Raw genomic sequence first — 27,510 nt, forward strand, 5'->3', positions numbered from 1 at the left:
CAAGCTTCTCCTTTGTTGGCATCCTATGTATGGAACTTTGGTGTTGAAAATAAAATCTGAAGCCAAGTGCCTGCCTTCACATGGAAAAAATAAATGAAATGGCAGATGACAACCAATTCAGGCACCTAGCATGTTAGTGATGAATGGGCGTATTTACAACAGCAAGCATAATATAAACTATGGTCACTAGACTAGTCTGTCTAAGTGACAATCTGCATTTATATTCATTAAACAGAATATACATCAGCAAAAGTATTTAAGTGAATATGAACCTAAGTTAGTAGATGAATTAATTTTGCCGAAAGAGAAGAGTTACTATGAACACTGGAAGAAAAAGAAACATGATTGTAAAACATAAATAAACCCACTTATAAATAACATTGATTTTTAGGAACTGACAATAATTTTAGGTTCACAAGCTATTTGGTGAATAACACAAGGTAACATGTAGCTCAGAAGTCCCATCACGTCATATTTCATAACACACATAATCACTCATAATATTCTGGCGTAAAATAAAAGCGCGTCACAGAACAATATAGAAATACAGAGCAAAGTCATTGTAAAGGAGCAGGTTCTGTTATTTTAAAGCAATGGTTTTTCACAAGTGAGAACAAACATCCTACATGCTGAGCCTCACTGCAAGGTTCTGTGTTGTAAGGCTCTCTTAGGCTATTTCACCATGATCCCAAACACAATGAATCACATTACATAACTCAGACAGTAATACTTGTTTCTAATGGGTAGAAATGTTGGCTCATCAGAGCAGCCTCCTAGGGAAAGTTTAAGGTATTGCTTTTACTTTCAGTAAAAAGATATACAGGGAAGTCTACAGTACATCTGCCTAAGACAAGACAACTGCAAAACATGTCTATAAACATTAAGCAAAAAGGTGTCAGTAACATGGCTCAGTGCTGGTTGCTTAAGTATTGAAAATTCTGATCACGTCAAGGAGAGATACATGTTTATTAGGATAAGGATTAGTGTCTTCTTCTAAATAAGAAAAAACCAGCCAGATAAAACACTTGATTTAAACAGAGTTTTACAAAAAAACAACAACATTTTTTCAAGTATTTTTCTCCTTATCACAGTGAAAATGTAAGACCAGATGTAGAAGTGAATGTTCCTTAGATGAGTAAAAGGCAAAGTAGTAAATCAAAACATTTATAAAAATGCTTCAACGCATTTCCTTCATGTGGTATGAATAGAAAGATTTGTAAAAAGTTAGAAAAATTAAAATAAATTACATATTAAGTACACTTTCCCTTCAATATATTGTATAAAAACTTGGAATAGCATACCATTATCTAAATATACACAGAATACAAATGCATCAGGTGCTGTTAGTGACTGGCACCTCTGTACAATGTGTTATCGGTATAATGTTTATGATGTGCAGAAAGCCTAGTTTGGTGCTTACACCAGTCTTCAAAAAGAACTGTCAGTATACCCAGCTAATTGGAACCCACTGTGGTTCCGTCCTCAGCTTCTCTGTAGCGGTTTGCAACTTTTCAAAGGCTTTGTCTAGATTGTCATTCACAATGATCAGATCAAAATAGTGGCTGTAAGCTCTCTGAATCCGTGCACTCTCATCAACTGTTTTCTTCAAATCAGTGTCCTGTTTGAAGATTGAAACAAATAAAAACATGATCTGAAAAGCAAACTATAAATTCTGCTTTTGTTTTACTTCAGTTAAGGTTTTAAAACTGGCAGCCAGATTTTAAACATAATTTATTCAGAAGACATTCTTGAGGATCTCAGTGGGAACTGCTTCCTAGCAAAACGTGGTAGAGCCAGGCTTAGAAATGCAATGATATCCTAAAGAGTACAAGTTTTATTCAATGCATGGAAATACTCTATTTGTTATATAAGGTCTAAAATCCTCGATGCCCATAATGACATATAAACACTCTAGAATAATATTAGCACATTAGTAAATTGACAATAGCTCTGCATCAGCCAACTCTGAAAATATTTTTTTCCAAGTAGCACTATTGTCTCCAGATCAGATTACAGCAATACAATGTACGTGAATTTGAAAAAGCCCTAGAAAACTTTAGTAATACAGTGAAGCAGCTGCATCCATACCAACATATCTCACCACTAACCCGAACCCTACAAATGATGCCAGTTTGTTGCCAAAGACATTTCAAAGAGCTAGTGATTATACATAAAGCTCTAAAAAGCCTGGGACCTGACTACCTGAAGGACAGCATTTTGCTAGGACCACGTTTTGCTAGGAAGCAGTTCTACCACACAAATCTGCTCAAATTCTGGGATCATCATCTAAGGCCCTCCTCTATCTGAAGTTATATATGAGTGGTGACTTGGGAGATGCCTCACCTGAGAAATACGCTTCCCAGGGAGACTTTACTCTTTAAGTTCTTTTTATGTAATTTCATCACCAGGGAAATGCCTTTTAATTTGCCTAGCTGTTTTTAACATGTAAAGCAAGTCATCCTGCTTATGGTTTTACTCACACTGGTGAATTTATTGGTTGCTTTCATTGTTCCTCCTGATGTTTCATTATGCAGCTTCTATATACTTTCTGCTTTCATTGTTTTAATGCATTCTACCCCAAGTAATTTTACTGAGGGATGGCAGGAAAAAAACCAGGTGCCATGCTATGATAAGTAGATAATATAATGCATCTTTAAGATCACAACCTTTCACAGAAACAAGGTGTATAGCCATCTTTCAGTTAAACAGCCACATTTCTTGGAAATGCCGCATTAACTTTACTTGCTGCATCATATCCACACACCCCAATCCTCATGCATTGGGAGGTAAAAAAAAAACCTATTATGAACATCACTTAGGAAAGCCATCTGCCTACCTAGACCTTCTGTAAGGCAGCAGTTATCAAGGGGAAGGAAAAGTACCACCTGCAGCAATGTATGGAAGAGTTCATGGTGTAAAAACCCAGGAAAGGTAAGAAACTTAGAGATTGAAGGTGGCCACCAAGTACACAAGGCACAGAAATGCTAGTGTTGATGCAATGAAGTTTGTTCATATATACATTTTTAAAAGTTAGATTTGCCTTACTGTAAGAAGTTTGGTTGTAATCCCCGCATCTACCACGGCTTTGTGCATGGCACGCAATGTCTCAAGTTCTGGAGCAGCAATGAACACTACGTAGGGCATAAACTCTGAAGTCCGTAATATTTTAAGTGCCTAGAGAAAGAGAGCATCACACAACATTCTGAGATTAATTAGAAAGAAGCATTATTGCAAACAACTTCATACACTAAAAGCAGGAAACTTTAAGAGGATGGCAGTGTGCAAAATATATAATCTCCACCTCCCCCATTTAAAATATTTAAAATATTAAAATTCAGCCCTGGACGATTCAAATAAATTAGCAAATAGTGAGAAGAAATTATGTAACGTCATAACTAAGTGTTACTTGCTTCTCTAATGATGACCAAAGGCTGCAGTCCTGGAGTAAAGTATCTTCAGCTGCACTTTTAATGAGAAGGGTTCTGCTATGCTTTGGCACCTGCAAATCATGTTCTCTTCACTGCTTAGTTAATGGGATTATAGTCACTATATGTAATGCAGAAGCTCTCTTAAGGTTAAAATTGCCTTCATATGGTCAGCTATACAATCTTTCCTTTCGATGCTTCTATTTGAATATAGTATTACTCCAGCATACCTGTGGATTTACATCCAAGATGCACGTCCTTCCAGTCTGAACCACTTCAAGGATAGAATCTATTTTGGTGCCATAAAGGTTTCCTTCATATTCTCCATGTTCCAAGTATCTTCCAGCTTTAACATCTGCCTCCATTTCAACTCGGGACACAAACCTGTAGGCTTGACCATCTTTTTCATCATCCCTTGGCTTTCGTGATGTAACTAGATAAGTTTGACAAATGCACAACACATCAAAAGTTAGATTGACATTGCCACTTGTGTATTCATGCAATTGGATCTTACAGGGCTCAGATCCAAAACGGGTCCCACATGAGCAGAATGGCATTTCAATCCAAGGGTGGGGTCCCAATTTTTACCAATTTGTATTCTCAAATGTTGGCACCAAAAACCTGAGAAGTTCCTGAACAGGAACATCAAATGTCACTCTTAAAATATAAACAAAATTGTCAAGGTATTTTTAAACCGGAACTGCAGACATTTTTACATAACATACAGCCCAATGTTGAATCAGAAATAAATCCAAGCTCCATGCAGCTTATTCTCCCCAAGCGAGTGTGTTTTGGTATGCAGTTTGCTGGCACTCAATTGCTGCTAGTCAGACAAAGCTACACCACCACCCCAAAAGCACTGTAAAAATGTTTACTTACAAAATATGAGCCAAATTTATTTCTAGTGTTTTAATCTGCAGTTACTCTAGCTTTCTTCTTGCATCACAATATATAATACCAGCCTGAATCTAACATCATCAGAGAGAAAGAAGGGAAAGATCAGAATCAAGGGTGACAGTACATACAACTTACATGGCACTGTGGTTCCAAACTTTGTGGGATTTAGTACAATAAACCTGTTTTTCAAACTTCTTCGGCCCACTCCCTGGGCTCCTATTAACACCAATGTCTTTCTTTGAAACGGAGGCATTTTGGCTACTTCCTCATATATCTGAATTTCATGGCGGTCAAATTCTGGACATATTTAACATAATAAAAACAAGACAGTGGAGCATTATACAGTTTCAACACTGTTCAGTGCTCTTTCTATACCTTAGGATACAGACAATTTCCTCCAGAACTTTCGCAAGGATGCTAACATCCTTGCTGGGCTTTTGGCGGTATACGGATGTTCTCTACATGCACATACTGAATCATAACATCCATGCATTGTGAAAGGGGTTCACTCCTTCACACAAATTGGGAATAATAATGACCCCATGGTTCCCAATAGAATGGAGGAACCTATGCACACGGGACTCCTTGCTCACTAGTGCTGAATACAGACACAGAGCAGAGCCAGTGGGTATACTCCCACTCCCTACATTTATTGCATATACATGGAGCTGCTTGCACACCACAACACTAAACAATATGGGGGAAACACTTTGGAGTTTATTATTTTTACTATGGGTTCTGCATTTACTTTGTTATGTCCTGTATTTTAATACTACATAGAAGCCACTGGGAAGACAGCTATCATAAAAAGCAACATATAAATATTGTAAATTTCAAGAATATAAAATATTCCAAATATGATTTGGAAAACATTACGTTAGATTGCAAGAATATACAAATGGAAATAGAGAAAAGCTAAATTTCACCAGGAGCCATTTTCTGGAGTGGTATGGATAAGAACAGGTGCTCAATATAGAAGTATCATAACAGGAGAAAATGAAGATAAAAGTGCTTTTTCAAATTAATATTCTCCTTGTGTTGAAAATTATAAATTAAGAAACAAAATACAAGTCAAGCACAATTCAAAATGTTCCTGCTGGGTTTGTTCTCTTGTGATGCAGTATTTAATGCTAAAAGTTCATATACCTGCATTTCTAGTTGTGAGATACATCATCTTTTTCTTCTTTTTACTACTTATTGTTCCACAAAAAGGACCTGAAAAATAAATGGGGAAAAGTAAAAATATACTCCATGGCAACTCAGGATAAACCTTCATCAAAGCTAGGAAAGATTGGAATGATCTTTTACAAGCAAAGGCTATGCTACCCTTGAGTAAACTGGGTTTATGCAAATACCTGTGTTTATAAAGTCAGTTTGCTTTCTACCGTATTTTTCGCACTATAGGACGCACTTTTTCCCCTCCAAAAATGAAGGGGAAATGTGTGTGCGTCCTATGGTGCGAATGCAGGCTTTTGCTGAAGCCTGGAGAGCGAGAGGGGTCCGTGCGCACCGACCCCTCTCGCTCTCCAGGCTTCAGGAAGCTATCCCAAGTCTTGCAAGCCCGGCGGGATGTCCCGCGGGCTCGCAAGGCTTGCGGGCAGCAGCCTGCACCCAAAAGCTGGGGACAGCGGGGAGGCGCAGAGCCGCCACCCCGCTATTCCCCGACCTGATCTGGAGGCTGGCGGGGGGAGAAGCAAGCCTGCTTCTCCCCCCCACCATCCCCACAACCTCCAGATCAGGTCGGGGAAAAGTGGGATGGCGGCGCTCCGCCATCCCGCTATTCCCCGACCTGATCTGGAGGCTGGGGGAGGGAGAAGCAAGCCTGCTTCTCCCCCCCACCATCCCCACAACCTCCAGATCAGGTCGGGGAAAAGCGGGATGGCGGCGCTCCGCCATCCCGCTATTCCCCGACCTGATCTGGAGGCTGGGGGAGGGAGAAGCAAGCCTGCTTCTCCCCCCCACCATCCCCACAACCTCCAGATCAGGTCGGGGAAAAGCGGGATGGCGGCGCTCCGCCATCCCGCTATTCCCCGACCTGATCTGGAGGCTGGGGGAGGGAGAAGCAAGCCTGCTTCTCCCCCCCACCATCCCCACAACCTCCAGATCAGGTCGGGGAAAAGCGGGATGGCGGCGCTCCGCCATCCCGCTATTCCCCGACCTGATCTGGAGGCTGGGGGAGGGAGAAGCAAGCCTGCTTCTCCCCCCCACCATCCCCACAATCTCCAGATCAGGTCGGGGAAAAGCGGGATGGCGGCGCTCCGCCATCCCGCTATTCCCCGACCTGATTTGGAGGCTGGGGGGGGGAGCCTCCAGGCTTCAGGAGAGCCCCACCGCCAGCCCCACAAGCTCGGGGGACAGCGGGAGAGGCACAGCGCGCCCTTCCCGCTGTCCCCCGACTTGTCTAGAAGGCTGGCGGGGGGAGAAGCCTGCTCCTCCCCGTCGCCAGCCCCGCAAACTCGGGGGACAGCGGGAGAGGCGCAGCGCGCCTTTGCCGCTGTCCCCCGACTTGTCTAGAAGACTGGCGGGGGGAGAAGCCTGCTCCTCCCCATCGCCAGCCCCGCAAACTCGGGGGACAGCGGGAGAGGCGCAGCGCGCCTTTGCCGCTGTCCCCCGACTTGTCTAGAAGACTGGTGGGGGGAGAAGCCTGCTCCTCCCCATCGCCAGCCCCGCAAACTCGGGGGACAGCGGGAGAGGCGCAGCGCGCCATCCCGCTGTCTCCCGACATGGTTTGGAGGCTGGCGGAAGGCTTCCTCCTCCCCCAGCCCCGCAAGTTCCCAGAGCGATGCCAAAGCTGCACGCAGCTTCGGCATGGCTCTGGGTCCCGTTCTGGGGGAGGGGGAAGCTCGGGCTTCCCCGCCCCAGCCCCGCGCCTGGCGGGGGGGGGATAAATTTTTTTTGCCTTTATTTCCCCCCCCCCCAAATCTTGGTGCGTCCTATGGACCGGTGCGTCCAATAGTCCGAAAAATACGGTACTTAATATTGCCTGTGTACCAGCAGGTGGCAGAAAGGCCTCAAATTTGCAAGGGAGTGAATATTTTAATTCTTGCTTTTTATTTTATCTCGGGTCAAATAATTTGTAATTGTCAAAATCACTGATGCACTTCCATTATTCATACCTTCTTGATCTTGCAGATTCAGAAGTGATGCAAAGAACTACACACAATTCAGGCTCCTTACCTGAATTGTCCCAATCCCGTCGAACAAATGCTTTCCTCTTTTCTTCCAAGAACTGGCTAGGAATAAGTCCTGCACTTCCTCCTTCTTTGACATGGCTAGCCTGGAATCAAATTAAACATGTTTTGGCACCAACCCATAGTAAAACAACAACTACTACTACTACTACTACTACTACTACTACTAATGTAACAAAGATATTATTTAATATGCTGCAGTTTAGCTACATCAACATGTTTGGATTTAAAGCAATACCACATACTGCTACTAGGTAATAACTAGAACATTTAGTTCAATGTGGGTGTCAGAATAGATGAGTCTTCTGAAACAGTGATTTGAATTTTCTCCCCCACACTCCACCCAAAAAACCCAACTACAACTTACTCTTCATTGAACATCCCCAGAGTGTAGTTTTGCTGGTTTATTACCAGTTAAACGTTTAAGCATTTGTTTCATAGTCTTATTTCTAGTATGAAATGTTGACTCAAGTGGTTCATAAACAATCTCAAACATTTTATAGCCAGATTTAGACTGAGGTCTACATGAATCTTCCAATTTCTTCAGAAATCTCCCAAGAACTTCATTTGTTGTTATTTTGCAAACTAAAATGTCATCCCAACACAAGGAAGAGCTTTGCAGAATCAGATCAAAGATCCATCTATTACAGCATCCTGCTTTTTGCTGTGACCCAGGAGATGCATTTGAAAGCCCACAAGCAAGAAATGAAAGCCATAGCCTTCTGCTGTCAAAATCAGCTGCTGTGGCATATTGTCTCTGATCCTGTAAATTGCATCATGCCCAGTACTCCATACTAGACTTATCCTCCATGAATTTGTCTATTCTCTAATAAACTAGAGACCATCTATCTAGAGGTCATCTCCAGAACTTGTGACAGCAAATTTCACAAATTAACTGAGCACTGTATGGAGTCCTTCCTTTTTTCTTGTCTCTCCTTTATCTCTTTTCAATCAGCTTCATTAAATTACTTCAGAGTACAAGTATCACGGGAGAGGGAGAGAATCCTTTGACCATTTTTTCCACCTTAGACATAATGTTCCTTTGTTCATCTCCCCCCTCCCCTTACTCACCCTTTTTCTAAACTAAAAAGCCTTTTCTTGCAAGTTGTAGCCTTTTCTTGCAAGTTACAGCCAATCCCTGTTCATTTTGACTAGCTTTTTCTACACCTTTTCCAGCTGTGGGGTATCCTTTTCTGAGGTGCAGCATCCAGAGCTGCACAAAATATTCCAAGTACAGATGGACCAACAGAGCACATCATCAATTTGTATAAAGGCACTACAATGCTGGAGGTTTTATTTTGGACCTCTTTCCTAATCATTCGTAGCATGGAATTCACTTTTTTCACAGCTGCTGCACACCACAGCTTCTTTAGGAGCTATCCACCATAACAAAAATGTCTTTCCCGATTAGCCACCACTAGTTCAGACCCTGATGTGAAGGAATGATTTTCTGCCTCGTGTGCATCGCAGGAGAGACAACACAAAAGCCTGCAGGATCTGATAGCATTACCCACAAGGAATCAGACAGTAATGGCCAGAGCCCCCTTCTACAGCCCCTTTGTGAACCACTGCAAAACCCTCTTAATGCCTATATCATAAAGCCTATACAGAAAGAAACCGTGGTCAAGTTTATCAAAAGCCACTGAGAGGTCTAGAATGGTTTGCTCGCCTTCTGTTTTTCTCCCAGCTAGGAAGGACAAAGCAGTCTCAATAGCCTGCCCATACTTCAAAAGCCAGACCTGAACCCTGACTGAAGAAGATCTAGAAACTCTGCCTGATCCATGTGCCTGGAGTTCTATAGCAACTTTGTGCTTGTATATTCGGCCCGGAACAGGAGTATCAGCAACAAAGCAATAATTAAGAACTTCTGGGCCCAGAGTAGGCTTATTCAGAAGTAGTCACGCCACTGTCACTTTTAAAAGTGGGCCACTTTGACTATCAAGCAGATGTTTAACACCTTCCTGGACACAGCTGATGAATCCCTTGCTGTTTGTAATGAATCAAGATGGGCAAGGGTTGAAAAGACACAAAGTGGGCTGTACTTGTCCAAGCAGCTAGTCCATATTCCTCAACCTCAAAAACTGAATCCAACTGAATCAAGACCACAGGATCAAGTAATGTTCTAATCACTTCATAGACTGACATGATTTGAATTGTTGCATCTGATAGACAGCAGACACAAGTGCCCTTATCATTGGAGTGCTTTGCATACAAGTCCCACTGGATTCCTTATCATCACCATATGGGCCAAATTGCAGACCTTGAACCACACAGAAAAGTTCCATTGGAAAACACCCTGAAGATAAAACATTGTTGAAAAAAGAACTGCTTCTTTACTGACATTCCAGCCATGGGTTAGGGTTTAATCTATAATGAGCTCCAACCAGTGATCAGATTCACTGGAAGTCTTCCACCCCCTCCACAAGTCTTCATAATTGCTTCACTGTCGTCAGCTCCCCTGAATACTAAGGAACTGAAGTAATTCTTAGTAGAAAAATGGAACAACTGTGCCAACTGCCTAATAACTCCACAGAGTGGCCAAGGTATTGACAGAAGAACTAAACATGCCAACCAGAAAATCCCAATGTTCTTTGGAATGCTGTAACTTCCAATGGCATGTGTTTCCCATTCATCTAGTGTGGAGAGTTCCATTTAAAGCTCTTCATTCTGCTTTTTTAAATATAATGCTAAGTAATTTTGTGTCATTTCTCACTTCACTGCCCACCCTTAGCTTGAGATCACTTACCAGCAACTTAAGAAGCATCAGTTCCAACAATGATCCCTGGAGAATCCTTCTTATTATCTCTCTATGGTAAACATTCAATTTATTTCTACTCTTCGCTTTCTGTGTTTAACCAGTTATGAATCTCTTATTCCATGAGTGCTAAAGTTTACTCAGGAGACACTGTTGAAGACTAAATCAAAGGCCTTTTGGAAATCCATGTACAGCACTGTCTACGTGATCACCCCTATCCACATGCTTGACACTTAGAACTATAAAAGTTTAGTGAATGACTCCCTTTGCAGAACCCATGCAGATTCATCTTTATAGTTCTTCTATATGCTTGACAAAATCATATTTAATAAAGCTTTCTACCAATTTATTTGGAACAGAAAGCAACACAAACCACAACTATTTCCTCTAATTTCAGTAGAATGTGTTCTTAGAAAGATAAACAAGCTTGACTTTTGTAACCCAACCATAAGTGTTGAAGATAGCAGGTGTCGTTCTTTCTCCTTATACTTATTCCTAATACTGGTGTATAAACGTAAATCCAGTTCAAATTCAAAAACTTGCATATGTTGCCAACAGCCCGTAAATAATGTAAGAAAATGCAAACCAATCTAATCCAATCAACTTGAATAAAATCACAATATTCACATGAAATTCATATTCTGGCAAGGGGTGAGAGAGTGAGGAAAAATGGAGCAAAAACAGAGCAAAGCTGCTTATAGTACTAAGCTATATGGAAATAAGGCAAATAATTCCATAGGAAGTGTTTCTTCCACCTCCATTTCTCTTGAAATATCTGTGTTGATCTCCACTTACACAGCAGGATCCCCAGTCAAGCTCTGGAAAGAAAACTAGAAAAAAACCTAGAATGCAGTGGACAGAATGCTAGGATGAACCACAACTTCTAGAGCATGGCCAGCCGTGAGCCTAGTGAAATAAGATGCTTTGAATCATAGAGCCAAGGTAATATCAAAGTTCTATCACATCCTTTTTTGCTCAGTAAATACACAAAATCTGCCAACCTTGCTAGCCTAAAGTTATATAAGAAACCTACCACCTCACACATTGTTCCTCACTAGGTTTTCTATAAAACATTCATGCTATATTCCGATTGAATCAAGCAGCCTCAGGTAACCTGGCTCCCTAGTAATCAGCAGTGGACCAATTTAAAACATTCCTGTCTCTCTCTCATTCCATTATTTTTCTTGATATAAAAATTCATTGCAACCATTTGGAATGAACTAATTCTGACCACGAGGGGATGTACATTAAAAATAGCTGCCTACAATTGAAGTTTGAAAGCAATCCCTTATGACACTGAATCATAGGCAGATCAGTCTGTCTATGTGCATTTGAATAGGAAGACTTTGCACAACGATAAAATATGCAACAAATAAATGAATAAAGCTGAGGAAATGACAAGTCTAGAGAAGATTGAATTAAACTTATTGTCTTCTAACCTGCCACCAGTTTGGGTCTTCACGATTCACAATTTGAAGAATTTCTCCTTTAGAAAACTTGAGCCCTGCTTCTTTGCATGGAATCAGGTTGTCGTTATATGGATTATAATCGAAGTGACACTTAACAAATACCTGTAACAAATAATGAAAGGGCTTAGCAAGTTCACATGATGCTTACTGCTTAACTCCAGACAATGCACATTTTTAAGAAGACAATTAAGTTTCTAGCAAGTATAAAAGCAGTTAGCCCAAATGGGCACAAATTACTGACACTGGTCTGCTTTTCACATCACACTTGCCCCGACCATGGCTAATCATGGCTTAGCCCAAATGAGTAAGCGTGTGGGCTCCCAGAGAGCAGAACACAACCAGCTTGGTCCTCCCTGGTTGTTTTGTTGTTGTGCTTTACTAAGCCATTGTTTTGCTGAACTTGTTGTCTGAACCCAAACTTACGCTTTAGCTCACTCCAAGCAAATCACAAGCTGTACACCATAGGGTAAACAGTGGTTAAAGATTGTGGCTTGTCTAGAGAGAGCTGACGCACAAGCCTGGGCTCAAACACACTAAGCCAAACCATGAACTTGTTTTAGCAAAGCACATTAATGAAACTGGAGCAGCACAGCAGCTACAATTTCCCCTCTGAGTGCCCACACATTCACTCATGCACATTTGACTTGTGTGATGTATGAATGAGGGCATTAAACTTAGTGGCTGCATAAACTATGTTTTAAAGTGTTTAAAATATTTCCCAAACATTAGCTAAGAATAATCATAGGAGGTGAGAGCAATGCTTAATTTTTAATTAAGAAGGGTGCAAGACTGAAACTTGTGTGGCAATCCCTGCTATCTACCATGAAAAGAAACCTGCTCCTTAGTTCCAAGTGCAGAAAGACTGCAGTTGACCAATGGAATGAGGGAATGTACTCTTTACATGCTCAGCTAATATGGCTTCCTTGCTTCTCCTACTACAACCACCTCAGTTATCAATGGAATAGTAAGCCTTAAGAGACTTATTTTTGAACGCATTTAAAGTTTAAATTTATGTGGTGTGCCTTATTCCAGTTTTTCTGCAGGTCAGCAGAGCATATATGGGTGGTTCTATACTTTATGCCGCATATTGCATTATTTATTTTTTTATAAAATGCAAACTGCCAAGAGCCTTTTTAGAGAAAATACTAGGGAAAAATCAAAACCAAAATGTAAACACTAGTCAGATACACATTACTGAAGAATTGAGAACACTTTGAATGTCTACCAACAACTTACATTTGATGACCAAACTAATACTTTCCAAACATTTCATCAGTATAGTTTGTTCTGTGCTTTTCAAAGAAAAATATCCCTTTTGACAGAACAAATTGATCCAGCAAATCCTTCTTCTGTAAAGATGGGCTCACTTCTTATGCAATGAGGTTTTCTTTTCTACTCTGCATATTTGAGAACTGGATCAGAGCCCAGCCAGCCAAATGTAGCTTCACAACATGTTAGTACTGTGTAGACTTAATTTTTCATAAACTTTTTAAATATAGAAAGTTGTAATCTTGAGCAAAAACAAAATGCTAACTTAAGAATTTATAAAAGAAGACTAAATGTAGCTCATTTTTTGTTTTAACTATAAACTGTATATAGTTTAAGCATATGTTGGACACAAAGGTATCAAAGTAAATGATATACTTTTTCTCATTTAAGAGGAATTCACAAAAACTTAACTCCTTCAGGAAAGTAATATAAAGCCCTTTTGTAGACAGTAAAGAGCAGCTTCAGAGGTGATCTCCTGCTCTGTTAATACACTGACAACGTATGTATTCTAAGTGAAAGAAAACCTTGTGCAATTATGTTAGATTATAATCTAACAAGAGAGTCATATTAATCCTGCATAGTATACACCCTACATAAGGATTTTATATTCCATCAAGTGGCCATTGGTGAGCCACTGACTGTAGACAACTGATTACTATAGTTATGAGAATACACACACACAAAAATATAAAGAAAAAATAAAACATATAACCCCTGCAATAGTTGATTTAATTAACATTAGAGTAAAGGAAAGGAAACAAATGAAGTCCCTTCAAGTGAAACATAGTACTACTCACCTGTTGGGGAATAATATTATCTCTGTAGCTAGGAAGAATCTTCAGAGTGACACTTCCACTAATACTTTTCAGAAGTTCTTGCAACTCTTTTGGATTGTTTCCAACTTCATGACCATTAACCTCTTTAATAATATCACCCACATGCAGAAGACCTTGTCGATCTATCATTCCTCCATGAAGGATTCTTGCAATTACCAGATCGTTATTCTCCACCCTAAATGTCACACCCTAAATGAACAGTGGGAGGGCATCAGAGTTTATCTCTGCAACATATATCCACATTTTAAAACTAGACTCTTAATACTGTGACTGTGTATCACATGAGAGTTGTTAAAACTTTTATGTTCCTGAAATCCAAAAAATGAAAAGTACTTCAAATAAGGAACTGACTAACAAAAATCTATTTGTCAGGCTTTCAGCTGACAGGAATGATTCCAGACAATTCTGAGTTCATTAAGATTTATTCCACGGTGTAGGTAGCAAGAATGTATGCTACCCAGTTAACATATATAAAATCAAGCTTGTAGTTACCAAGGCCCCTGAGGAGTTTCTGGTAAATGGCATTATTTTACCCAACATAGGTAAAGGTTTCAACAGCTCTTGAAAACTCTGAACTACTCAGATGCACTTAGGAAGTTTTCTCTTCCCTACTTCTGTTCCACCTTAGGCTATAGCTTCAGTTGAGAATGGATTTATCTTCTTACAACATAGGTTAAGAGAAGCAAGAAAGTCAATACACACAGACATGTCGAATATCCCTCCCCTCTGTATGTAGGGAAGGTGGGAAAACGGAATGTTCTTTCACAATTTACTTACCAGCGGCTCCCCTGCTCTTTTGTGAATGCCAAGTATACGGATGGCATCCACGGGCACTATCTGATTATTCACTGAAGAATTATTGATTTCTGGGCTAGAGGGAGGAGATTCATAACACTTTGATGCCACAATATCATGGGCTTCCAAGAGTGACTGCAAAAAACAAAACATACATACATACATATGTAATGGAGTGTAGCAGTGCAATTACTAAAGTTACAATTGTTTCTATCTAAGTGATAATTGCCCCAACAGTCAGAAAAGGAGAAATGTAATAACTCCTCAACATTTCTGTGAACAAGTGGACACTGCAAAAATTCATAAGCTCAATTTGCATGTCAAAAGAGCAAGACAGTAAGCTTCTAGTTAATCCTTTTTTACTAGTTTTCATTTTAAGGTAATTCTTCCTATGCATGTTCTGCAGTTTAGAAAGTGGTGCTTAAATCTCATTTAAACTAGAGCAACAAATTGTTTAAGATTAACAGAGGTTTCTTCCATTTCAGCAGGACACAAAACATAACTAACTCTCTGGATAAAGGACACAGTGTTTTATCTTTAATTAGATGAAAATTGATTTTCATACATTATAGTAAGTGAACAAAAGTATTTTTTATTGTTAAGAATGAAGTAATCTTACCAAAAAGTGTGGCTCCTTCAGTATACCAACCAACTCTGCAATGTTTTCATCTTTGTTTATTAATGGACTGATGTCTTCAAGAATCTCATTTACCAATTCCAGATTGTTGTCACTGACAGCCTCAAGCTTAGAATCTTCCAGTCGTTCATGAGCCTGTGAAGATTGGAAAACAGACCTTAGATTGACTGGAAAATTTTTGATTAACAACTCTGCTTCTCCAACTGCATTGCCTCTGGTTGCTTGTTCAGATAGTCTAGCATACAACTCTATCTTCTGAATAGTTATTTGGTTCCCCTACCTCTAGCAATACAAGCAAGATACTATGGCTAGCATACAGCTCTGTGGGAGCAATAAAATGTATCAGCCACAGAAACAAGGTTAGCAGGTTTTTTCCTCACCTTGGCAACTGTTATGGTGACTAGTGTTTACTTAATTCTGTGCACCATCACCATACATGCGAAACTGATTTCTTAAAGCATAAATAGACCAACAAAGTTGGCAGCTGTAGGTGATATATGGTTAGTGAAAGCACCTTTTACCCAGAATTATAGAGCTGGGACCCTGAGGATCATCTAGACCAACCCTCTGCAACGCAGGAGTATGCAGCTGTCTTATCTGGGGATCGAACCTGAGATCTTGGTGTTATCAGCACCATGCTCTACCCAACTGAGCTATCATAAATCCTCATTGGGAAGGGCTTTCTCTGGCCTTCCTGAATTGTGATGCTGCTATCTTGTATACTGTTTTGCTCACTGATCTATTTATGACACTTTATTACTTTAGTCTGCTCTTCATTGCTATGAGTGCCTTTGAGCTAAAAAACCAGCATACAAATAAATTGTAATCACAATCCTTGAGATCTTGATTCAAGGAAAGTGTTGCTAGCAAAGTGTAATCTGGATATCCAGATTTCCAGCATATACATATTTTATCTTTAAAAGTCTGTTAACAGTGCATTGAAGAATTCTGATATGGAAACTTTAAACTCATATATTTAGTTTCTCTCTTTAAGCAGCCATCAGATTCTCTACTCGATTCATTTTTTTTAATTTTTTTTTGGCACAAGTATAGATGTATCCTCAACCATTGTAAGTTTTAGAAAAACAGATCAGCGTTCCTTTACTGAAATTATGTATACAATTTTGTGATCCTAACTGTTTATAATATGGGAAACTGCCTTAAGTAATAGTTGCCAGTGAACTCAGTCACCCAAAACATATCTAGAGTGTCTGTGGGAAGAGTAGAACACCGGGTTGAAAGGAGCAGATAAAATCCCCCCAAAATGCTCAGGCCTTTCAAAAGGCTTATAATTATAGTTCATTTCATTTCTATATCACTTTGTATTATTAAGGAAAAATAATCTGAAATCGGTTTTCAACACATTAAAACATTAAATACTACAATCCAGTACTAAAACATTACAATCCCCTTTCTATGCTGGATGACATCACTTTGTACACAGGGACTTGAAGCATATTCAGCTGTGAGTGTGAGGCAAGTTCTTCACACTCATTCACACTCATTGCCCTGCAGAATCTTGCTAGTCCTTACCAAGAGGGTTATAGACACAGAAATCTAGACCCCACTGCACACATGATAAAGTCCAGCAACTCTCCATAAACTGAGCTCTTTCCAGCCCCACCTTCATGCTAAATTCTGAAGTTAATATTAATATATATATTAAATATATATTTATATATTTATACAACACTGTCACCTTAGCAAGCGATCTTACAATAGGGTTCTCCATAATTCCTTTCAAGAAAATAAGGTCTATTTCTTCAGCTCCTGCTGATGGAGGCAAGTCCGTAAGGTTGTCCAAAACTTGCTGCATTGCTGCTGAAAACAAAGATGAAAAGGGAGAAGTTCAGCAAGAGATCATTTTTTAAAAAGTTAGGCTTAATCAAATAAATTTAGCATGACGATTTTTCCTTTTAAACTGTCATTAAACTATTTAAGGCCCAAGCACAGTTTTCACATCATCTGATTATTTTTTAAAGAAGCATTTCAACAGTTTACATATAAGTGTGTAAAAAACTAAGTCATCATTAGTGCTTATGGCACAGTTCAAACCCAGTTACTGTGTATGTTGTTGTAAGTGGACCGATCTGTATGCTTAGAACAGAGATATAAAAGACATGGTCAGTAGTGCTGAACCTAAATGGATGTAATTACTGGCCCACAATTGTATTTGAAGACACAAGTATACACTCACAGTTGCATTAAATTTTAGCTGATCAAAATCCCACCACCATTAACCTTAAGTGCATAATATTGAGAAAAGGAGGTATGGCGGTATTCAGAAATAAGCTGAGAAGAAAAAGCAGCTACCCCTTTCAAAACCACAAAAACACAAGCAACTAGTCTGTTAAGAACACAAATCTCATTTGAGAAAATTCCAATAGATTCTGCACTGTTGTAATCCAGTTGCCTTTATTGTATAAGATGAACAGAAGACACTCTTAATAGCCCCTTCTTCAAAAAACTATTTTTCTAGCCAGTTGTACTAAGTACAATTTTTCAGCCATATAGTACCATTCTCAAAGTGAAATGGAGTTGGATTTAAGGAATAGCTGCTATACCCACACTTTCTAATAAATGCATCCCATTTCTTCCTAGCAAACAAGTTCTCACTGAAAGCATGTGTAGGAGGCTAATGACAGTCACATTATGCTTTCAGAAATTTTGACAGCAACGGGGATTTTTTTCTTTAGTGGATAAACCAGGGTTGTTGCCAATCACTCTTAAGGTTTCTGAAACATAATGCAGTTGTGCTAGTTAACATAAAGATTAGGGGGAGCAACGCAGGCATAGCAGAAAATTCAAGTTAATAATCCAGGCTGTTCTGGAACTTGAAGAAACAGATACTAACACCTAGCCATCTAAAATATTTTTCCAGTTCTGCCTAAAGAAACCAAGACAACCAGTGTAAGCTGCCACCTTGTTTAAACTCAAAGATCTTGAAAGATGCACAGAAATTTTTCTCACATCTAATATGTCTGTGTACACCCAAAGGTTTTCAACATGCTTGAGACAAATGTATAAGCTACATAGTGTTCAGTTTCAGTCTCTACATCTCAGAAAAAGGTATTATACATCTGGAAAAGGACAACCAAATGATCCACTTCCCTATGATGAAAGGTTACACTATCGGGAGCTTTTTAGTTTAGAAAACAAGAAAAAGGAAGGGGGAAGGACGTGACAGACGTTTGTAAAATTATGCATGGTGTGAACAAAAACAAACATACTAGAACAGGGGCCATCCAGTGAAGCTGAATATTGCAAGGACAGTTCAGGACAGACAAAAGAAAGTACTTCTTCACTGGGCACACAGCTAAAATGTCTCTTAATGGCTATATTTCACCAAGTACCTGAAGTTGCCATTGTCTTAGGGAGTCATGTGGTAGGGACAAATGATGTTTGTATAATACCTACTACTGGAACCAATTTGTATAATAATTGAGAATATACTGGGGGGGGGGGGCTAAAAATTCTACTTCACTAAACCCAAGGCTCACATCCTAATCAATATATATAGTAGCTCTTGAAAATTTATATTGTGCCAATTGTACAAAACACAATCAGTCTTGCTGTTGTAATTTATTTGATATGGGCCATTTCAGGTACACATCTTGCAACATGAGCCCACATTACAACTGTTAATTGTTATAAAAGCAAATGAATTATTATTTGAAAATGAATAATATGCTCTTTCATAAAATGTAACAAGGCTGCTTACAACATAATAGTAGCAATAAAATCAGTCTTTAATTATGTTTAATAGATACCTATAGACTGAATAAAGCATCAGTAGATACTGGTTGGTTTAAAGAAAAACTCATATTGTGAAAGCCTATCTAAACAGTTCGGTTTTTAGAAGATGTCTCAAAGTGGGCTGGGACAACTTCCTTCTAATAAATTTGGAAGCATGTGCATGACACCACCTCTCTATTCCAATTATTTAATCCAAACAACCCTGTAAGGTAGAAGCTATTCTGAGAAATGAGACTGGCCCAAGATGACCCAATTAATTCCATGGCTAGAACATAACCTATTACAGTGTGACTGGCAGTGAATCACCACGGCTTCTTTTCCCAACATCCCATCCGATCCCATCTCAGGGACAGATCCACAAATTCTGCACATTCATACCACTACCACCAGGCTTGCTCATATCTTGCCTCATATCCTCGCCACTCCACTGGAAGTCTGAGGAGCAACAGCTTCTCATTTCAGCTCTGTCCAGTTGCTATAGCTGGAACAAGGAAAGACACCATGGTATCTCTAGAGTTATTTTGACTTTCTCTGCTGTGTGTAGATTGGCTGGCTCTTCAAAACTCATTTGCTCAACAGACATTTGTCCTTTATTTTAACACACTGTCATTTGGATTATATAAAAGAATAATTTAGTGTGTGGATAGGTCTGCAATTTTAATGAATGTTGATTCCATTTATTCAAAATCCAGAGATAGATGGCAACCAGCCCAATCCATTATGTTCATGTCCACCATTCTAAAAAACAACTTCATATTAGACTTCTATCAACAGTTGTTCATATAAAGCTCCACATACAGGCAATTAAGACTATCTCAACCATTTTCAAGCAGTGGCAGTGTATCCAACAATACTATCAGTCTTGTATAAATTATATTACTCTATACTATTAAAATGCAGTGGCTGACATTTATCTTTGTGAGGAAGCACAGACTTCCTCAGCAGGATATAAATGATCCTAACAGGTTAGGTTAATGTCCGTCCAGCCCAGAATGTAATATTCAACTGTGGTGGCCAGTATACTAATTTCTTTCTAAGGACATGTATTACAAGAAAAGTTATATGGAACCGTAATTCCCTCTAAGCTTAAGGAAGACAATGTTTTAATGGCATCATACAAATGAGCTTCATCATACTGGTTAATAGCTATAAGTCAGGACTACCAGTTTAGATATGTCTAATCTTTTTCTGAACCCAGTCATGCTATTGGCCATGATAATATCCTTCAGCAATTAATCAATAGCTCCTTACTACCATGCATGAAGGCCTTTTCTTTAAAGTAAACATACAAATTATACAATTCTCTTGAAACAAGTTATCTTTAAAGAAACCAAATACTTATCATCATGAATTATGCCCATCATATTCCACATGAACACCAATTCACATTTATCAAGGTTATAAACCCTAAGCCTTTACATGTGATTGCATGTGATATCATAACGTCTAATCTGAAAGCTACACACGTCTTAGGAAAACGGCCCTGGTCTATCTATCTCAATACTGACTGGCAGCAGCTCGCCAGGATTTCAGAGAGGAGTCTTTCCCATTCCTACCTGGATATGCCAGGAATTGAACCTGGAATTTACAGCATTCAAAGCAGACGTGGTACCACTGAGGTATGGCCCTTCCCCACATATTTTAGAGGCACAGCAAAACATAGGATATTTCAAACATTCTTCATCTTAAGGTACAATGTAAAAGGTTGAAGGCAACTGTTTCTCATTTCAGGGTCTCTCTCTCTCTCTCTCTCTCTCTCTCTCTCTCTCTCACACACACACACACACACACACACACACTCTATTACTCTACAATTTTGAAGGAAATGATACATTTTTTCCATCAAGAGTAGCTTCAGTTCAATGCTTCCAGCAGAAGCCGTGTAAAGAACGGTGGATATATGAAAGTCTTAAATATTGTTTCTTACGCATTAATACAAGTATGGCCAATGCCATTCGTTTAAAAAATGCTTTCCAAAATTAGGCCACTCCTTTGCTTATTCCAAGCTCACATAGTTACCTATTCATAATCCACAGCAGCTATGGAGTGTCAAAATTCCCAATGCAATCCCAGGCATGCTTACTCCAAAATCCCGCTGAGTATAATGAGACTTGCTTCTAAGTAAGTGCACTTAGGAATGAAGCTTTAAACAGATTACATCTTTCTATTTTCCCACCCTAGCTACAAAACTATGTTCTATATAGATTAGGACTCCATGATATTTAGAATATGCTTGCCATTAGTAATCTGCCCGTACTATTTATCATGTATGTAGTTCTCCCAACAGTTGTTATCACAGCCACAATTCTACATCAACTGTGACATTTATGGCTTTTGTAGGCTACTGGAGAAAACTGAACATCTGAAGGACAGAAAACAATCTTATAATTCAATACAAGCAGTGACTCCCATCAGAAAGTGACACAGATGCGGTAACATTATTTGTTATCTGCTAGATTTCCAATTGGGTCCCTAACTGGGTTACAACAGCTCCTATCATACAAATACAAGCCTTCAGTTTGAAAATGTCACAAATGTTAGAATGGTCTTCCAGGCTTGTTCCCACCCACCACGCTGTTTCACAGCAGTTCACACATTAGTGTGGCATGCAAACATGTTAATGTGCCACATCAGGTTTGACAGGCAGAAAAGTGGGCAAATAAGTTGACTGAGCATATGTATACACAGAATAAATCCACATCTGGAGAGTAGGGCACATCTGACTTGTTCCTGGCACCCTACCATGAACATAGAGCACATGCTGCGCCAGAGTGCAAGCTGACCCTTGATCTGCATGCAAGAGTCACAGTTTATTGATCATTCAAAACCAGGGCTTCGGTCTAAGTGGAATCAACTCAAGTATTATAGTTTGATTCAGTTAAGGAAGAACACAGGAAGTTGCCTTATACCAAGTTGCCACGCGCCAATCTATTTCAGTGTTTGCACTGACTGGCATCAGCTCTCCAGGGTTTCAGACTTTGCTTTCCTATAGGTCAGCCTTTTCCAGCCCTCTCTATAGTACATGAGTGCTATTGCATTCATTTTCTGTTTGTGGGCTTCCCATAGGCATTTGGTTGGCCACTGTGGGAACAGAATACTGGACCTTTGGTCTGACCCAGCAGGTCTCTTTATGTTCTTAGCCTTGAGATGCCAGGTTGCACCTAGGACCTTTTCATGCCAAGAATGTGTTCTACGACTCAGCTATATTGATTCTCCTAAGGCAGGGATTACCAACATAGTGCCTGCAGGGTCCTCTCCCCACATTATAAGCTTGAAAGCAGCATCCTATTGTAGCCAACATAGATTATGTGTTACCCACAACTATTTCTCTATTTTGCAATTGTACCCAAGAGGACTGGGTGAGTTAAGGTTTAGTTCCCTATATTTCAGATAATGTTACATCGTGGTTAGAGCCTCTAGTAATTTTGAGGAATATATAGCAGCTATGTGGAGATCCTAGGGATGAATATATGGATACAAACAACCACCACAGGGGTCTTTTTTCCATGAAAGATGCAAAGCTGATACTAGCTGATGCCTTTTGGGGGTTACAAAAATGTTAAGTGATTGCCTCAAGTGTTTTAGATGACTCCTGTGAACATTTAATGAGTCTTCTGGCACCTTCAAGAGCAACAGATTTGTGGTAACATAAGGTTTCATGGATTAGAGCCGACTCTGTCAGATGCATGCCATGAAGTGTTCTCAGGACGCACATGTATGTGCACACATGGGTACAAAGGGGTGTGTGTGCAAAGAGTAGAGCTAAAAGGACCTGTCATGCAAGAAAAATCATTGTCGGAGACAGAAATGATCAGCTTATAGAGAATGCAAACTGGGGCCCTCCCCAAGCAAACTGCTTACTGTCTAGGGAACCCCTTATCCATGCTATCATTATGAAAGGCTCTGGAATGAAGTGTGTATGTCCAACTAAGTGTGTGCGTTCCTTATTAAGTGTGCGTATTCCTTATTTGACACATTCACAAGCTGAGCAATTGCTAAAAATCCATGACATTTTAAAGTTTTCTGAATTGTCCTCCGAGGAAAAATTTAAGCCTTGCTTTCAGTGTTTAAATGGCCGTTTTTACAATTTAACTTTCAGCATCTGCTTTGCCATCACCTACTGCTGTAGTTTTTCTTTCCTCCTGCTTCTAAGACTATTGATTTAATGCATGCTCCAATAATACATTAAAGTGTTAAAAACTGCCTGAAGCTGTAAAAGTTTTTCTATGGCTTATGAAATGGAAGGGGCATGATCACAGCAATAGGAGTAATCAAAGGGCCATAGGCGATTACTATCGCTATATAGCTGCATGTATAAGATGAAATGACCGCAGAAGTAGGCTGCACTGCTACTAGAACTCTACCTTTAGTCATTTGAAGCCAAATCTACTGAAAGTTGCTAAAAAGATATCAAAGCTGTACCACTATCCCAAAAGAAATCTAACAGGGCAACAAGTTCAGTAAGTTCTAAATAATTCAATAAACATAACTAGAAAAATATTAGTTTGCACTCTGGTTGCATGTGTGCCTTATTAGCAACTGATATGGAGCGCACAATTACAGTGACAGGAGAGGAAATAAAGCTGCATCTGGGCTTCTTGAGTGATTTTACTCTCATGATAAAGAGCCTAAATAACAAAGATTGAGAATCCCAAGGCTACATCATATAAAGAAGCTTATTATGGATGGAAAACAAGGAGAAGGAAGAGAACACACAATGACAATGGAAGCCATGTCCTGTTTCTGACTTTAATTATGCTGGTTGGGTTGGTGGAGTCACTGATTATGCAGTAAGATTCAGACCTATTGAAAATCCATGCTGATAAACAGAGAGAAGATCTGAGCTGCAAAAAGCCTATAGTTACAGCGGAAAATAAAGGAAATGAAATATTACAATGCCTGAAAAGGAGCATCAGCCTCAAGAGTTTCAATTCTAGTAATAAGAGCACTGACAGATTGACACTTGACTGATTCCTCCCAGAAGCTTTACAAACCATGATGCAGTTCACACAGAAGTCTCTCTTCCCTAAAGCAAACATAAGACTCAGTGGTAGCCAAGATGCAGGGACATTGTGACCTGTGCCACTAATATCCCAGTTAGGCAGTCCAGAAAGATAAGATACTGATAGGTTAAAAAAGAAAAAAGAAAATAGGGTCATGTTCCTCCTGCTCATCTCCTAGCACTGATAATCTGCAAGGGCAACTAAGGCAATTTCAGTTTCAAAGTAAGTGCAAAAAACAGATTTCAAGATCTAAATGAGTTTCCTCACAAAACCTGGAGTGGGGTTTTCACCACTTAAAATACACTCTTCCAATGCTAAATCTAAAACACTGAACAACAAAGCTTCCTATTAGGGCAGAGGAAATGCGTCATCTAATACTAAGAATCACCCTTGTTCAATTCACCTGATCCAAGACCCACATGCCAAATTGGTTCTTGCTGAAAACACCAACAATGTTCTATAATCCATTTGAACATTATCCAGAAGACTGTAAACCCTTTGTTAGGAATGATAGTTAATCTTTTGCCAAAAATTATGCAGCTCATCAAGAATAAATCAAGGTATATAAAAGATTGCATCAATGTATTCAAGTCTAATTTCAGCACCCTGTCAAAAAACCTTTGAACACTGTATTGTTTTTAATTGATACTTTCTAACCACACTTATTATAGTTGCATAGTCAGAAGACTGTACAAGAAGACAAATTTATTCTAATCTTAGGTACAAAAGTACCTATGCAGGAAACAATTCTGTGTGTATATATATATTAATATATATTAATGGCCAGACTTTCTGATTTAACAGCCAAAACTTTAACAATATTCCTGATTATGTTGTGTGTGACTAAGTAACTGCTAATGTCTGAAGGAAAAGATGGGTCCAACCAAAAATGTGACTACAATCTTTCATATGAGCAGAACAACAGATTTTCAATCTGTACAGCTGTAAGTGGTATGTCATCATCAGTGGCTAAATTTAGATGTCTAAAAACTTGGCTATCTCCATCCTTTTTCAGGGGGAAAACTTTTTTCCTTCCAAATTTCAAACTGAGAGCTGCAAATGCATGTACTATTTTGATTATTAAATAAATTTTATTGGAAAGAACAATAGCAGTGCTTGCTTCCAAGAGACTGCCAACTGAGGAAGTGAACATACTAAAGAAAGTTGAAGTGCTTCTGAAAAGGAAAATTTTTAACAATTTTTCAATGAATCCACATTCCTTTAAAATTAATTTTCTCATCTCAATCTACCACTGTAAGAAGTGGGGTTCATGTCTTTTGTTGTCTCAGTATGATACATAATGGGACATCAGACATGAGTATTTTAAAAACAAAACAAAACATGCTGTTTCTTGTATTTAGCCACATCAATTAACTTACAATCGTCAAAAACTGCTGATGAGGGAAGTGGTCTAAAGTTTACTATTTAAATCAAACTGTTTGGGCTTTTTCAGTATTAAAATGTGATTACAGTCATACCCAGGGTTACAGAGGCTTCAGGTTGCATTTTTTCTGGTTACAGAATCGCCGAAATCTGGAAGAATGGGTTACTTCCTGGTTTCAGCAGTTGTGCATGCACAGAAGCGCTAAATCACACTTTGCACATACACAGAAGCGCCGAATCACAACCCGTGTGTGCACAGACGTGCTGCTGTGGATTGTGAACGCTGTGGGTTGCGAACTTGCATCCCGCATGGATCACGTTCGCAACCCGAGCATCCACTGTAAAGCTCCCCTGTGCTGGAAAACAGATATCCACATTTAGTTTGTTAAAACAATTATCTGAAAGGCAGATTAGAGTGTGTCAGACAATTTGTACATTTAATTTGTATCAAACTCAGATTTCTCAGGTGGTGGAAAACAGCCAGTCTTACCTGGCATAGTCATCAGTTTAGCTGTAGGAATCCCAAAAATGAACCACTGTTCAGCTAAGAAGCTCAATTAATACACTGGACAAGTCTGGCTTAAACACTGTCGTAAGCTCCTCAGAGGAAAGAATCCAGCAAGAGCTATAGCTGAAGCTTGTGTCATCCAACATAGGATGGCTTTTCTGCCAAACCCTGCCTACACAGGTTGATGAAAGTGTGTCATGTGGCAACTGTTGACTGAGCTACTATGTAAGACTGATTAGCAGCATCCTGTTTTGTGTTAGTTCAGTCTTAAATATTTTCATATTTCTTGTCTAATTACATTCCAAACAATCTAAAGCTGCATTCCTAACCCCAATTACCTGGTAGCCTCATTAACTCAATAGGACTTACGAGTAAACAATGTCATTCATACAAAGCCATTAAATAAGTAGGAGCCCTTGGTTGATTTCCTGCATTCTCCCTAGTTCTGTTCCAGGCTTTCTGCCTTCACTCTAGCAGTTAAGTCTGCTTGCTTAAATCACTTGCTTTTCAAGCATCTTCTAGAAACTGGTGTCTTGCTCACTCATACTTGTGGGGCAGCTTGGAACCTAGACCAATTTTTTGACAAGAGTACCTGATGTAGTTGAGGTCTGAACAAGGAGCACACACCACACAAATGTAAACCTTTATTGTACCTTCAAATGGTTTGGGCTCTCATTTCCAGAACCAGGCAGAAGTAAAATACATGGCTGCCCAGACCCCATTAACCAAGAAAATTATGTGAATGAACTGAAAAGGAAGTTAAGGGAATCATGCCAAGGGTTTAGAGAAGATGATATTCTGGACATATTTCAAAAGGGAAGTATGCTAGTGTAGAAGAAGAAAGTTAAGGGAACTTCAGAGGCTGGGTCATTTGGAACAGGAGGAGACAATTTTGTATCATAAACAGAAAGATCTGGCTACAATCTTGTAACCAATTCAGTCATATGGTTATAGTGAACTGAAATGGAACAAATCAGAAATGCTACACAAACAAGAGAGTAACTTAACACATTCATATGGCAACTCATGATAGGCACAAATAGAAAGTCAACCAAACCAGAAAAAACTCAAATAGTGCCGAGAATCTGCTAACAGTCCAATCCTAATCATGTTTGCTCAGAAATATTTCAATGGTACTTACTTCAAAAGAAGCAAGTAAGTTTAGGATTGCAGCTTAAGTCTCCTAGCAACAACAATAATACTATTTAGTTCAACATGTATGTGGGCAGGGTATCAGTCATTCAATTTCAAGGAGAACAGCACCAGAAAGAAAGAGAATTGGCTTAAAAAAAAACAACCTAAATATGTACAGTTGAGAATCCGATTACAGCAGAGAGCATGGGAATTACTAAAGGATTAAATAGGAGGCACTTCTTCATGTGTCTTCTCCATGAGAGGTGTGGAGGTGGCAATGTGAAAAAAGGCCTTTTCTGCAGTGGCTTTCCATTTGTGCAATGCTCTCCCCAGGGAGGTTCAGCTAGCACTTTCATTATATAGCTCTTCAACCATAAAATGATTAACATCTTATGCCCTTTTAAATGTGTTTGCGGGAGGGGGGTTACTGGTTTGTTTTGTGCTTGTTATTA

The 27,510-nt window shown here is 39.3% G+C and overlaps 1 protein-coding gene across 12 annotated transcripts in view; it reads right to left on the reverse strand.

The window, feature by feature from the left end:
* Positions 1–947: 947 nt before the first annotated feature.
* The window catches only part of PALS2 (protein associated with LIN7 2, MAGUK p55 family member), a 33,290-nt gene continuing 6,727 nt past the window's right edge, over positions 948–27,510 (reverse strand). For 4 of the 12 annotated variants that reach the window (XM_082193471.1, XM_082193462.1, XM_082193466.1 and 1 more), the window contains 11 exons: positions 16,974–17,095; positions 15,257–15,409; positions 14,620–14,772; positions 13,804–14,031; positions 11,708–11,839; positions 7,500–7,599; positions 5,469–5,537; positions 4,458–4,619; positions 3,656–3,858; positions 3,046–3,174; positions 948–1,618 (listed from right to left, as the gene is read on the reverse strand). In XM_082193471.1, coding sequence (XP_082049597.1) covers positions 1,442–1,618; positions 3,046–3,174; positions 3,656–3,858; positions 4,458–4,619; positions 5,469–5,537; positions 7,500–7,599; positions 11,708–11,839; positions 13,804–14,031; positions 14,620–14,772; positions 15,257–15,409; positions 16,974–17,090 — 1,623 coding nt within the window. In that variant the 5' untranslated portion in view covers positions 17,091–17,095 and the 3' untranslated portion in view covers positions 948–1,441. Of the gene's footprint in view, positions 1,619–3,045; positions 3,175–3,655; positions 3,859–4,457; positions 4,620–5,468; positions 5,538–7,499; positions 7,600–11,707; positions 11,840–13,803; positions 14,032–14,619; positions 14,773–15,256; positions 15,410–16,973; positions 17,096–27,065; positions 27,087–27,510 lie in introns of those variants that run through there. The other 8 variants (XM_082193467.1, XM_082193472.1, XM_082193468.1 and 5 more) reach the window with 4 other exon arrangements.

The sequence above is a fragment of the Podarcis vaucheri genome (assembly GCF_965113315.1).
Source record: "Podarcis vaucheri genome assembly, chromosome: 12".
NCBI classification, from domain to species: Eukaryota; Metazoa; Chordata; class Lepidosauria; order Squamata; family Lacertidae; genus Podarcis; species Podarcis vaucheri.